Below are 14,216 nucleotides of genomic sequence, written 5' to 3'. Positions count from 1 at the left end.
ACGTCGCGAGGTAAGGATTGGGGTTCATTTTTTTCAGATAGTTCTCTGATTGTTCCAGCAGTGTTTTTTGAAAAGACTACCTTTCCTCATTAAACTCCTTTGTCCATTTTAGTAAAAATCTGTCAGCTCCATCCCTGGGTGTTGTCTCTAGGCGACTCTCGTGCATACACATGTGCACACGCCTGTATGTGTGCGAACACACTCACGTGCCTCTCTCCTGGGCCAGCACCACACTGTGCCCCTTGCTGTAGCTTCGAAGGCTGGACATCACCTGAGTCTCTCGTCACAGTGCAGTCGACCCTTGAACAACGCAGGTTTGAACTGTGCGGACCCATTTATATGTGGGATTTGTTTCTTTGATAAATACAGGATATTGCTGTAAATGTATTTTGTCTTTCTTATGATTGTCTTTTTTTTTTTTTTTAAAGATTTTATTTATTTATTTGACAGAGATAGAGACAGCCAGCGAGAGAGGGAACACAGCAGGGGGAGTGGGAGAGGAAGAAGCAGGCTCATAGCGGAGGAGGCTGATGTGGGGCTCGATCCCATAACACCGGGATCACGCCCTGAGCTGAAGGCAGACGCTTAACCGCTGTGCCACCCAGGCGCCCCTTTCTTATGATTTTCTTAACATTTACTTTTCTCGAGCTTACTTGATTATAAGAGCACAGTACACATCTAAAAAGTAGGTGTTAATGTACTGTTTGTGTTTTGGGTAAGGCTTTGGTCGCCAGTGGGCTGTCAGTAGTTAAATTTGGGGGGAGTCATAAGTTGTGCGTAGATTTTTGACTGTGCAGGGATTGGTGCCCTCGCCCCATGGTGTGAAAGAGCGACTCTTAATCTGCATGTTTCTGCTAGTAATCAGATAATTTAATACCGAAGACAGAGAAAACCAGATGGCATCTTTATTGTTTCATAACTTTAGGGATTATAGCTAAGTCCCCTGAAAGTCTGTTGCAAGTATTAATGTCTAATGAATTTCAAGGATGAATGCCAATCCCTCAAATAAATGATTTAATTTTCTAAGTCATGTGTGACTATTAAATATAGTCTATGTAAATCACGGCTCTGAGGGCGGTGGAGGTGGAGGAGAAGTTATGAGTTCCAGAACACGTGAAAGAACAAAACTATGACTTTAATTCCAAAATTAACAGTGCACACTACAGTTATTTCTTCTCTCCCCAAGTACGTGCCTTCTTGTATTGGGATTCTTATAGTCACTAACTCACTGGAGTCCTTTTGGTTGATTTTATTTGCCATAATCCTCTTAAAGCTTTTGACTTCACAGTCGTGTTGGGATGTGAGGCGATTTTTTTCCCCACAGTAATGCCAAGTAGTAATGTGGACCGACCATAGAAGGTAATGTGTAGCTGAGAAAAGGCATCCGCCATATGTAATTCAAAACCAGCCAGTTCCACCGGGTGGGCCCAGGACTGCTGTAGGACATGGACTCCTTCCAGCGAGGAGAAGACCTGCTTTCTATGTTATGAGAACCATCAAGAAATAAATGATAAGTTTCCTGGGAGGCTGTACACATCTTGTTGCCTGGAGCTTAAGTCGGGAGGCGGATTACTTGTCCTCTCAGACGGCAGAGAGAGGACCAAGAGGTCCCTGCCGCTCATGGGGGGACCAGATCAGCAGTAACGTTACTTAGCCAGGGGGTGAGTGTCTGTGGTAAGGCACACTGTGCAGATGAAGAAAAGGACATTCGTTAGGGTTTCACGTAGAGCACGGCACATTTTTGTATAAATTACCAGCACCATGTGCCCAACTGAATAGCAAACATTGGACTGTTTTATAGAATAAAAAAATCTTAAAATGCACTAGCAGAAAATAAGTAGAAAACAGATGTAGAAATTGAATTAGTGATATTGAGAAAACTGATTTCTAAGAATAAATATAAAAAAAAAATAAAGGGGATAAGAGATATGGAAGACAAAAAATTCTAGATATTGCTATAGAAGAGGTCAAAGATTTGGGCAGAAACAGTAATCAAAGTATAATTACAAAACTGTCTTGGTACAGTATTTATTTCTGTCAACCTCAGAAATATACTATCAACATTAGGAATTTGAAAAGTAAATGAGTATAAAAAGTTTGCAAAGCCAAATAAGTAAATCAGTAAAATAAAATTAAAAAGATGATGGCTAACTGAACAGAATTCACCTCTGAGCCACCACGTGACACTTTGGAAAGAGACTGTGACCTGGAAGTGTCCACCAGCCATGTTGTATTTCCTGTGTCCGGGCCTGGAGATGTTGTCAGAGATTGTGACCTGGAAGTGTCCGCCAGCCGTGTTGTATTTCCTGTGTCCGGGCCTGGAGATGTTGTCAGAGACTGTGACCTGGAAGTGTCCGCCGGCCGTGTTGTATTTCCTGTGTCTGGGCCTGGAGATGTTGTCAGAGACTGTGACCTGGAAGTGTCCCCCAGCCGTGTTGTATTTCCTGTGTCTGGGCCTGGAGATGTTGTCAGAGACTGTGACCTGGAAGTGTCCGCCAGCCGTGTTGTATTTCCTGTGTCTGGGCCTGGAGATGTTGTCAGAGACTGTGACCTGGAAGTGTCCGCCAGCCGTGTTGTATTTCCTGTGTCCGGGCCTGGAGATGTTGTCAGAGATTGTGACCTGGACGTGTCCACCAGCCGTGTTGTATTTCCTGTGTCCGGGCCTGGAGATGTTGTCAGAGATTGTGACCTGGAAGTGTCCGCCAGCCGTGTTGTATTTCCTGTGTCCGGGCCTGGAGATGTTGTCAGGGTCGTTTAATGAGCTTCACTGTGCCTGGCATTTGGGGCGAGCTTGGCCAAGTCTTTATTCCTACTGCTCTTTATTTTCTTTACAGCAGATGTGTAATTCACACACGGTACTCTTCACCCACAATGTGCAGTTCAGTGGTTTTTAGGGTATTCAGAGTTGTGCACTCATCACCGAAATCGGCTTTAAGAACTTTTCACGCCCAGCAAGCGGGCCCCCCAGCCACTGATCAATCACTCCCCAGTATCCATCTCCCCATGTCTGGGGCAACACTGATCTACTCTCTATATGAATCTGCCCATGGTGGACATCGTGCATTAACGGAATCACATACTGGTCTTTGTGACTGGCTTCTTTCCCTTATCGTCATGACCTCAAGGTTTGTGTTCACTGTAGCAAGTTTCAGACTTTAGTTTTTGTTATTGCAAAATACATTCCATTGTGTCCCATCTTGTTCATGGATGTTTGGGTTTCTCCACTTTGGGGTTACCATGAATAATGCTGCCGTGAGCATTCATGTGCAGGTTTTTGAGTGGACCTCGGGGTGGAATTGCTGGGTGTCATGGAAACGCTGTGTTTAGCCTGTTTGAGGGACTGCCCTGCTGTTTTCCAAAGATTTCCAGCTCTATGTCATTGGTTTTGAAGTCCCTACAGTCAGTACTCTATCTCTGAGGACTTGTAACAAAGACTGTCGTGAGGGTTGCGCCATTCACATCCCCGCCAGCAGCATAAGAGGGTTCCGGCTTCTGCACACCCTTGCTAAAACTTACTGGCATTTCTGCTGAAGGAATTATAGTCACTGGATGGGATGTAGTATCTTAAGTGGTTTTGATTTTCTTTTCTCCGGTTAATAAAAATGTTAAATATCTTTCCATGCGTTTATTGGCCATCTGTACATTTTCTTAGGCTAGTTGTGTATTCAGATCCATTACCCATATTTTAATTGAGTTATTTGTTTTATTCGGTTATAAGGTTTTTAAAAATATTTGACATGTAAATCCCCTGCAGATAGAGATGTATGGTTTGCAGGAATTTTCTGCCTTTCTGTGGGCTGTCTTTATTTTCTTCATGGTATCCATGGCAGAGTTTTTATCTTGGTCTGCTTTTTCTTTTGTCACATGTTCTTCAGTGTTTTATCTGATAAACCAGTGCTTTTCCAAAGTCCTGAAGACTTACTCCTGTTTTCCTCTAAGACTTCTATGATTTTAGCTGTTACTTTTTAGGTAAAGGACCCACTTTGAGTTTAACTATTGTGTATGGTGTAAGGAAGGAATACATTCATTTTTCTAGGTGTGGATACCCAGGTGTCCCAGCAGCATTGGCCAAAATGTCTATTGTCTCCCCCATTGGATTGTCCTGTAAATCTTGTTGAAAATGAATGGGTCATATATGTGAGGGTCTGCTTCTGGATTCTTAGTTTTATTCCTCATCCTTTTGCTAGCACCACACTGTCTTGATTACCGCTCCTTGTAGGAAGTTTTGAAATTGGGAAATGTGGGTTCTCCAGTGTTGTTGTTTGTCAGGGTGGTTTTGGCTGTCCCGGGTCCCTTGAATTTCCACGTAATTTTAGAATCAGCTTGTCAGTTTTTGCAAAGACACTGCCTGGGATCTTGGTAGAGGTTGCGTTCGGTCTGTAGATCAGTCAGGGGATTGTTGCCAGCTGAAGCCTTCCGATCCGGGAGCATGGATTCTTTCCATCAATTTAGTTCCTTAATTTCCTTCAACAATGACAGGTAGCTTCAGAGTTCTGCATCTATTTTAATAAAATTATTCCCAGACTCTTTATTCCTTTTTTGCTCTTACAAATGAAATTTTCTTAATTTCGTTTCTAGATTATTCATTCCAAGTGTATAGAGATACACTTGATTATGTATTGATCTTGTATCCTGCCACATCTCTCCACTCATTTATTGGTTCAAATAATCTTGGGTGGATTCCTTAAGATTTTTTGTATGTAAGATGATGTAATCTGCAAATAGAGTCTTAATTTTTAATTCAGCTGCTCACTAGTTCTTTTTTAATTATTAAGGCTTTTCTTTTAGAGAAGTTTAAGACTCACAGCAAAATTGAGGGGAGGGTGCAGAGATTCTCCAGGTGCTTCTGCCCCTCACACATGCACAGCCTCCCTGATGACCAGCACCCCCACCAGAGGGGACGTCTGTTACGACTGATGTGTGTGGATATGTCATCATCACCCAGAGTCCGTAGTTCACCGTACGGTCCACTTGTGGTGTTGCACGTTCTGAGTTTGGGCAGATGGATCATTTGATGTGTTCACTGTTCTAGTGTCATACAGAACATCCCCAAAATCCGCCGTGCTCTGCCTGTTCATCCCCGCACTCATCCCCAGAGGGAAACGCAGGAGGAGAGGTCAGGGGAGTGCCAGGAACCCCAGGAAGCCAGTGCACTGGGACGGGCAGGTGGAGAAAGCAGGTGCACAGGGTCAGTGGAGGCTGTGTGTAGTCAGGAGGCCAGGAGCCCAAGAAGAGAGGACGCGGTGAGAGGTGTGCCGTGCAGGACTCGGCAGGACGTGGTCATGTTTGTGTTTTAAAATCATTAGGGTGCCTGTGGAGGAGAGCTGGAAGAGGAGTCAGCCATCAGCCGGGGGGGCAGGGAGCAGCTCAGCAGACCCGTGCAGGCCAGCAATGTCGGCCACGCTGTCGGGAAGTCAAGGCCCTCCAGGCTCTGGGAGATCCTGTTTGCAGGTGCTCGTGCTGGGTGGGCTGCAGAGTGACGGGGGGCATGGGTGGGTGAGGGCCCCTTGCTCAAGGCGACGAGGGGCGGAGGAGAAACACTTGCGACAGAGCCTCCCTCCGCATGGCCTCATTTGGCCTCTGCCTCCGCTGTGCACAAATGCTGTGTGGCCTGTCACCCCCGGAACCCGACTCTGTGCTCACACTTAGAGAGAGGACATCTCTCTTACACTCAAATGTTCAAAAATGTCCAGGACAAAACTTATAAGGGCTATATAAAGGCTCAGTAGAACAGATTTTTAGAGCAGATTACAAAACAGAAGCTGTAAAGAACCAGATTGAAAATTTGACTACATTACAGTGAAAATATCTACATATACATAGATGTATTTTTACCTTTTTTCCCCAAAAAAAGACAGCGTAGCTAAGATTAACTGACAGACCATATGCTGGAAAAGCATGTTTTCAATTAATATGTGAAAGATTTATTTCCATATTAGAGAAATAATTAAAAATTAATAAAGAAATGTAGGAAAAGCCCAGTAGTGTAAACAGGAAACCCGACGCATGGAAATGTCTAAGGGCAATAAACATAAATGCGGCTCAGGTGGCTCACCAGTGATCAGGGAAACGTAAATTCTCATTAAGCATAAATTACTTTGCAGCTATGAGACTGACAAATGAAATGAAAATATGTCCCAAATGTTGCCTCCGTAGTGGATTTCTAGAAACTCACATGCAACTTTGTAGATCTTTACAAGTGTTGTGAGGAGCGTTCTGGCTGAAGGGTTGAAAATGCCCGTGCTTTATGACGCAGGAAGTGCATTTCCAGGTGGGCCCCTGGGAAGGCCCCACTCTCAGCAAGGACGCCTGTCAGATTGCCTATGATCACATCATTTGAAGAGCAAAACGTTGCCGATGGCCGGGTACCAGGTAGTGCTCGCTCTTCAAGGACCAGAGCAGAGCAGTTTGGGCTAGAAATAGCTCCGGTGACAGCCCAGGACACTGCGTCCGTTCATGTCGTGCGATACCGTGCGGATGGCAGGGCGCTAACCCGCGGGGATGGAGTACCACATGGACGTGAGAATAAGTGACGTGGTCTCGCTCTATCCACGGGTCCACACCGAGGCAGCAGTGTGGATGGGAACGGTCGCCGTAGTACAGGACCCTTCCTGAAATTTTAAGAACACGTTAACTACTATCGAATATTTCTTTGTACATGAACGTGTGGTAACGTATAGAAAGTTTAATTTATTATCGTGCTTACCTCTGAAGAGCAAAGGGGAGGTGGGCTCCTCAAATGCATTTTTAAAAAAGTATGTATGCAGAGCTGCCTGGGTGATTCAGTCGGTTGAATGTCTGACTCTTGACTTCACCCCAGGTCATGATCTCATGGTTATGAGGTCAAGTCCCACGTCAGGCCCTGTGCTGAGCATGGAGCCTGCTTGAGATTCTCTCCCTCTCTCCCTCAGCCCCTTCTCCCACTCGTGTCCATGCACACTCTCTCTTTCCAATAAAATGGAATAAAACAAATTAAAAGAAAAGTGCATATGCACATACACACGTATGTAAATGTACACACACAGCTATGTGAGCATATGCACACAGATGTATAAATATACACACACCAGTACGTGAGGAGAGACACGGGTTTGCAAACACACATACACACGTAAGTGTAGATATATACACACGTATGAACATATGTGCATATAAGCATACACATGGAAATCCATAAATATAAGTGCATGTACAAATATGTAAATATAAATACACACACAAATATATTAGTGTAAACACACAAATATCTAAGCGTAAATGTATACATACATACAAGTACATATAAATACACCAAAAAATTACAAATATTTTAGTATAAATTAAAATTATATACATCTTGTGTTGGACAGATAGATAGACAAAATATTAAGCTTTTAATTTTAATTCCAGTGTAGTTAGATACGCAAAATAGTTTAAATTTTGCACATGAGCTTTCATACGCAGAAAATAAAACGGTCGGTGGATTGCAGGGGAAGGGCCGTCCCGTGGAGACGGGGGCGCAGGGGAAGGGCCGTCCTGCAGAGAGAAGTGGGCGGCAGGCAGCTGTGGGGGCTGAACCGTGACTTGGTCTCCTGGCTGTGGCTGCAGGGTTTCCTTTGAGCCAGGGCCTGCCTGGCGGGAACACCTGCTTTCTGTGGTGAGCCCGGAGGTTCTCACTGTGGCCAGGATGGGCCGTGCTCAGAACAGATGGGGAGAAACCACACAGCAGCAGCAGGAGAAGCAGGTGGAGGAGAGGCTGGTGCCAGGGGAGGCTGGGGAAGCCCTGCCCAGTTCCCAGTTCCGAGTAGGCTGTGCCCTGGCAGCAGACTTGGCAGGTGGACACACCGCCCAGCGTGAGTGACAGTCTGATCGTGGCCCAGGGAAGTCACAGCAGTTCTGCCGCGAGGGGACGGACCCCCGCATCATCGTGCTGGCTGCTGGGGAAGGCGTCTGTGCCTTCACCGGTGACCCCTCCCCAAGCCTGCAGGTGGGACCTCAGTGCTAGCTCGCTGTCTACCACCAGGACAGACCACCGCTGACCCCCAGCCAGTGTCAGGGGTCACAGGGACGTGAAGAGACACACTGTGTGTGCTTGTTCTGGGAAGCTCCTTGTTCCATGAGAACACCGCCAGAGCGTGGCAGCTCTCTGCGGATGGGTTTCAGAGGAGTCGCGGTGGAGGCATTTTAATCTGGGCCTGCCGGGAGACTGAGGGAATCAGACTGAGCTCCATGCGCGAAGCCGTCCACCTGACCTACCTTCACCAGGTGACCAGGACAGAGCAGAAGCCCACATGTCAGAGCAGGGTCCGGTTCATCCCATCCGTGAATGTGTCCCCGTGGGAGGTGATCGCTGATCCTAGTCTGACATTTGATAGTAGTTAACCTGATGGTGGTGAGCAGGGGTGAGTGGGTAGGAGGCAGATCAGAGCTGGTGCAGGTGTAATCCCTCTGCGAAGGGAGCGTAGTGGGAAGGGCGTGGATGAGCTGAAGTTGTGGAAGGTGGTGGAAGCGTGGTACCTAACGGAATGCGAGGTTGGAGGGCTCGGCGTGGCGCCGAACTTTGGAGCTTGCGTGGCGGCTCTGGGAAGAGAGGGGAGGGAAGGGGCATTGACTTAAAACCACATTGTTCAGACTCTCCTGGCTTTGTCTCAGTTACTGAGATGTCTGCGCATGGCAGTGCTGTAGATCTCACGTGAGCCATGGTTCCGTGGGACGTGAGCACTGTCGTCAGCACGGAGACACTGGGAGCCATCGCCAGGTGTGGCCTGCTAGCCGTGCAGGTGTATCCCCACCTGCAGACGGACAACAGCTGCACTCCACATCCGTTAATCCGTTGACCGAGATGAAGGAGGTCAGGTTTTCCTCTGCAGGCACGTGCCAGCGCACTCCCCTGGCTCTGTCTCTCACAACGGCGGTGTCGTGGAGTCAGGGGGAGACCGCCCTCCTCCGGGTACTCCACAGAAGCAGAACCAGTAGGTGCAGGTGTAGAGATACAGATACGGGGAGGGGTTTATTATAAGGATTAGGCTCCTGTAGTTACGGAGGCTGAGAAGTTCCCCAAGATCTGCCCCTGGCCGGTTGGAGACCCAGGAGAGCCCATGCTGTAGGTTCCAGGCTGAGTCGGAAGGCCTGAGAACCAGGGGAGCCCATGATCCGGTTCAAGTCTAAAGGCAGGAAGAACTGATGTCCCAGTTTGAAGACCGTCTGGCAGAGGAATTCTCTCTTGTTTTAGAGAGCATCTGCTTCTTTGTTCTAGCAGGCCTTCAGCTGATTGGACGAGGCCCACCCGCATCATGAAGCACAATCTGCTTTACTCAAAGTCCACCAATTTAAAAGTTACTCTCATTCAAAACACTTTCACAGGGGCACCTGGTGGCTCAGTCGGTTAAGTGTCTGCCTTCAGCTCAGGTCACAATCTCAGGGTCCTAGGATCAAGTGCTGCATCGGGCTCTCTGCTCAGTGGGGAGTCTGCTTTTCCCTGTCCCTCTGCCCCTCTCCCCCGCTCATGCTTGCTGTCTCTCAAAATAAATAAATAAAATGTCTAAAACAAAACAAAAAAATAACCACTTTCACAGGAATATCCCAAATGATGTTTGACCAAATAACTGGGCACCATGGCCTAGCCAAGCTGCACACGAAATTAGCCATCACAGGGGCCAAGTGAAGTACGTGAGTTGGTCCCTGGGAATAGAGTTGCAAGCTGAGTTTGCTGTGGTGGTCAGGTACTTCTGTGGGAAGACAGGACACCCCAGAGCACCTAGGAGGTCAGGGAAGGCTCCCTGCAGGTGAGGATGTGAGAGCTGAGTTAGAAAGGAAAGGGGGGGAGGAGTTTCTCAGGCAGATGGAATAGTGTGTGCGAATGCTCAGAGGCAAGAGCAGATGACATGTGGAGGAACTGAGGGGCTTTAGTCTGTTGATTTGCATGGCCAGCACGAGGCAATCGGTAATCGGGGGCCAGAGGTGACGCTTTGTAGGGTCTGCTACGAAATTCAGACTCTGCTCAGTGCAACAGAGAACTTCATATGGAAAGTGGGATTATTGGTAGTTGTAATGTGTTTGAGTTCATTTTTCAAATACCTATAGGCTTGGTGGTGATACAGACAATGTTGGAGATATTCTAGTTCTGGAACCTGAGAGGTGGATGAAGTGTTCATGGAGCAATTTAGGTGAGAGGTGATGCTTTGAATCAGGAAGTGGCCGTGAGATTCAGAAAGTGGAAAGATGGAGGAGCGCCTGGGACCTGGTTGATGACACGGAGACGTGGGGCAAGGGGCTGCAGGGTGACCCCCCGGTGTCTCACTTGGGCCAGACTGGCGAGTGGCAGGGCTGATCTCTGAGGCATGGTCAGCAACCAGCAGGTCTGGAGTCTGGGGTCTGGGGCTGGCTCTCCTGGCTCCAGCATCTGTGCCTTTTCTCCGCACCTGGTGCTCGATCGCCAGATGGTGACGAAGAGGAGACTGACACCCCCAGACAGCAGCAGAGCCAGAGTCCCTTCGCCGGGAGGCCCAGCTCCCAGGGTGACTCACATTTACAAGAAGGGTGCTATTCACAAAATCATTCATCATCCTCTCTGTCCGTATGGGGTCTGAGCTTGCTGCATCTGTGTACTGATTACTGGGATTTTTCTCCAAGTTTGTATTAATGAATATTTTCTAAAACACAGAAATGTTGAAAAACTATCCCAGTAAATGCCCATATACCCATCACCCAGATTGCGTAACTGATACTTTCATATATTTCCCTCACGTACGTGTGTGTGCTGCATATGGCGTGAATTTCAACCACAGACCCATCAGCCTGCCCATCACATCAGGCTGTGCATTATCGTGATCTGAGTTTCCCACTTGGTTAAGAGCGTAACTCACGGATCTCGATCTCTCTCTCTCGCTCATGGAGAGTGGCTGGCACCATGAAAATACGCTGTTTACCAACAATGTTTTGTCTGATGGTGTTTACATTTATTGGGGATCCTTCTGAGTCCTTTAACTCATCAGATCTGGCAAAGTGACTTCCTTTCTTCGGATGAATGGCCTTCTGAGAGTAGCCTTCCCTCTCCCGCTGGAGACGTGCTACGGCTCCTCTTAGACGAGGTCAGGGGCGCCTGGCTGGCTTGGTCATTAAGCATCTGCCTTTGGCTCAGGTCATGATCCTGGAGTTGGAGGATCGAGTCCCACATGGGGCTCCCTGCTCAGAGGGGAGTCTGCTTCTCCCTCTGACCCTCCGCCCTCTCATGCTCTCTCTTTCTCTCTCTCTCTCTCTCTCACAAATAAATAAAATCTTAAAAAAAAAAAAAGAAAGAAAGACGAGGTCAGCCCCTCTCTCTGTGTCTGGAACCCTGGACTTCGGTCGTGGCTGTAAGGACGGCTTTTCTGTCTGCTTCTCAGCTACTCCTTCTTAATTTTCTGAGTCTCCTTACACACACTGGGCTGCACGTTTATTCAGTGTTCTAGCCAGTTACAGGCACCCCGGCCGTGGGTGGGGAGGTCCTCCGCGCCGGGTGGGAGGCTCTACAGGCCGCCTCCTTGTCTCGACATGCACCCCGTTTTCGAGTCCTTTTGTTCTGACACTAAATGAGCTGAGACTCACCCTCGTCACTTCTCTGCTGGACCCAGAAATGTGGTCCCCCATCTCCCCAGAAGTTGGGGTTGCTCTTTTTATTGAGTTTAATTGAATATGTAGAAATAAAGCTTCCAAGACTATTGGCTGGACAGAGCAAGAAAAAGTACTTTAAAACTGCTGAGACTTTCACATTTCACATTACAAGACTTTTGCCTAGATTTTATTTTTCTTTTCTGTCCTTTATGTCATAAGTGGAAATCTTGAATTCTACTAATCTTATCATGCTTACATACTTATTAGTCCTGTGTGTGCATTAAATACTTTCCAGGTTATAATATCAAAATCTCAGCCCTAAAACGATTGACTTAAGGTGTATTTATTGCTCACCTTTGATCTTTAGAATGTTATCAATTATAAACAGACAAACTGGTATGATGTGCACAATTTTTTGAAACCGTTATTTCCTGTTTGTGGTCATATTATCAATTTAACATACAAATTAGCTTGAATATTTAAATTAGATTATAATATTTGGGCTTTAATATTTTTCTTTTGACTCATTTGATTTTTGAAGATGTAAAACTTGCAAGGTGCACAATTCGATGCAGATTAAAGGAGCGCTGGAGAGACCGCACGTCAGCCCCTGCTCCTGGGCTCTGGTGCTTTCTGTAATCACTGGAGAGACCGCATGTCAGCCCTGCTCCTGGGCTCTGGCGCTTTCTGTAATCACTGGAGAGACCGCACGTCAGCCCCTGCTCCTGGGCTCTGGCGCTTTCTGTAATCACTGGAGAGACCGCACGCCAGTCCCTGCTCCTGGGCTCTGGCGCTTTCTGTAATCACTGGAGAGACCATACGTCAGCCCCTGCTCCTGGGCTCTGGCGCTTTCTGTAATCACTGGAGAGACCATACGTCAGCCCCTGCTCCTGGGCTCTGGCGCTTTCTGTAATCACTGGAGAGACCATACGTCAGCCCCTGCTCCTGGGCTCTGGCGCTTTCTGTAATCACTGGAGAGACCATACGTCAGCCCCTGCTCCTGGGCTCTGGCGCTTTCTGTAATCACTGGAGAGACCATACGTCAGCCCCTGCTCCTGGGCTCTGGCGCTTTCTGTAATCACTGGAGAGACCATACGTCAGCCCCTGCTCCTGGGCTCTGGCGCTTTCTGTAATCACTGGAGAGACCATACGTCAGCCCCTGCTCCTGGGCTCTGGCGCTTTCTGTAATCACTGGAGAGACCGCACGTCAGCCCCTGCTCCTGGGCTCTGGCGCTTTCTGTAATCACTGGAGAGACCGCACGCCAGTCCCTGCTCCTGGGCTCTGGCGCTTTCTGTAATCACTGGAGAGACCATACGTCAGCCCCTGCTCCTGGGCTCTGGCGCTTTCTGTAATCACTGGAGAGACTGCACGCCAGCCCCTGCTCCTGGGCTCTGGCGCTTTCTGTAATCAGTGCAGCTTTTTATCACTTATATCTAGATTTTTATTTTGGGGGAGAAAAGGTAAGTGTATGTTTTCTTCCTCTTCTGTGTTTCCGCCCTGATGCCATCCTCTCCTCCTGACGCACGAAGGCGGAGCTGTGCTGTTGTCCTGACCCCATGCTACTACGTTGCCGTGGCGGTGGCTCCTGTCTCCACTCTCAGGGCTGCGGTGCTCCTCTGTTCACAGACACTCTGTGCTCCACAGACTGTTGCAAATGCAAACATGTTGCAATTAATATCCGTGCACATGTGTTGTTTCCTGTATGTGACGGTATCTTGCCGTTAGCATCTTAGAGGAGGTCTTACAGGCCACGTAATAGATGTGATGAGGGAGCAGAAGGCTGGCTGAAGACAAAGCACTAACTGACACCCTGCGACTCCCCCCCCCCACTCTTGGGTGGGACACGTGTGACATTCTTCTGGGAAGCCCCCAACCATCTCAATGCTTATGCCTTGCTAGAGGGAAAACAACCTTAACTTGACAAGGGCAAGGTCTCCAGTATCCTGTGAGTCCTTTGACATATGGAAATACTTTCTCAACCTCCCTTTTTCCTTACCTCCCCCAACCCCATAGTATATAACCAGCCGCCCCTCACAACCTGGGGCAGCAGCTCTTTCTGCCCACGAGTCCTGTCCCCGTGCTTTAATAAGCCACCGTTTTGCACCAAAGAGGTCTCGAGAATTCTTTCCTGGTCGTCGGCTCCGGACTCCACCCCACCGAACCCCACCGGTATTCCACAACCCCGTCAGATGCGTGATTTGTTAGGTGATGCACGCTTCTCTCCCTGGGGTCGGACTGTTTTGCCTTAGCCGAACAGTTCAGGGAACTGCAGTTTCCTGCAGATGTTGACCAGCGGAGGGTGTTTTCGTGTGTTTGTTTATGGGTGAGATCATTGATAAATCGCTTCTCAGGTGAGGGCTGAGGGCCTGTGCTTCTGGTTAAAATGCGGTTTCACGTTTCCAAGCAAACACAAATGTATAGTGTCATCTGTCGCCTGCTCATACCTCAGACACGGGCCGTGGGCAATTTTACCTGCTTTCCTGTAGTCGTCAAAGTTTTTTGAAAGGTGTCTATTAATTTAAACTTAAAAAGCTACAGCTTTCTAATGAAAACCTGAAATTAACTCTCTAACTTAATTGTGCAAAGTATTTTTCCTTTATAGTAGTATTGCTGTGGTACTCTTAATTATATACTGACCAGACAT

The 14,216-nt window shown here is 47.8% G+C and overlaps 1 protein-coding gene across 1 annotated transcript in view; it reads left to right on the top strand.

Moving 5' to 3' along the window:
• The first annotated feature begins 2,225 nt into the window (after window positions 1–2,225).
• SNTG2 (syntrophin gamma 2) overlaps window positions 2,226–14,216 on the top strand; it is a 176,464-nt gene continuing 164,473 nt past the window's right edge. Inside the window, exons 1-2 of the mRNA XM_040623084.1 lie at window positions 2,226–2,769; window positions 7,860–7,966. Of these exons, the coding sequence (XP_040479018.1) occupies window positions 2,226–2,769; window positions 7,860–7,966 (651 nt within the window). The remainder of the gene's footprint in view (window positions 2,770–7,859; window positions 7,967–14,216) is intronic.

Source organism: Ursus maritimus, unplaced genomic scaffold, assembly GCF_017311325.1.
Source record: "Ursus maritimus isolate PB19 unplaced genomic scaffold, ASM1731132v1 scaffold_6, whole genome shotgun sequence".
NCBI classification, from domain to species: Eukaryota; Metazoa; Chordata; class Mammalia; order Carnivora; family Ursidae; genus Ursus; species Ursus maritimus.
The sequence above is the reverse complement of the archived record's forward strand: the minus strand, read 5'-3'. Positions and strand labels throughout refer to the sequence as shown.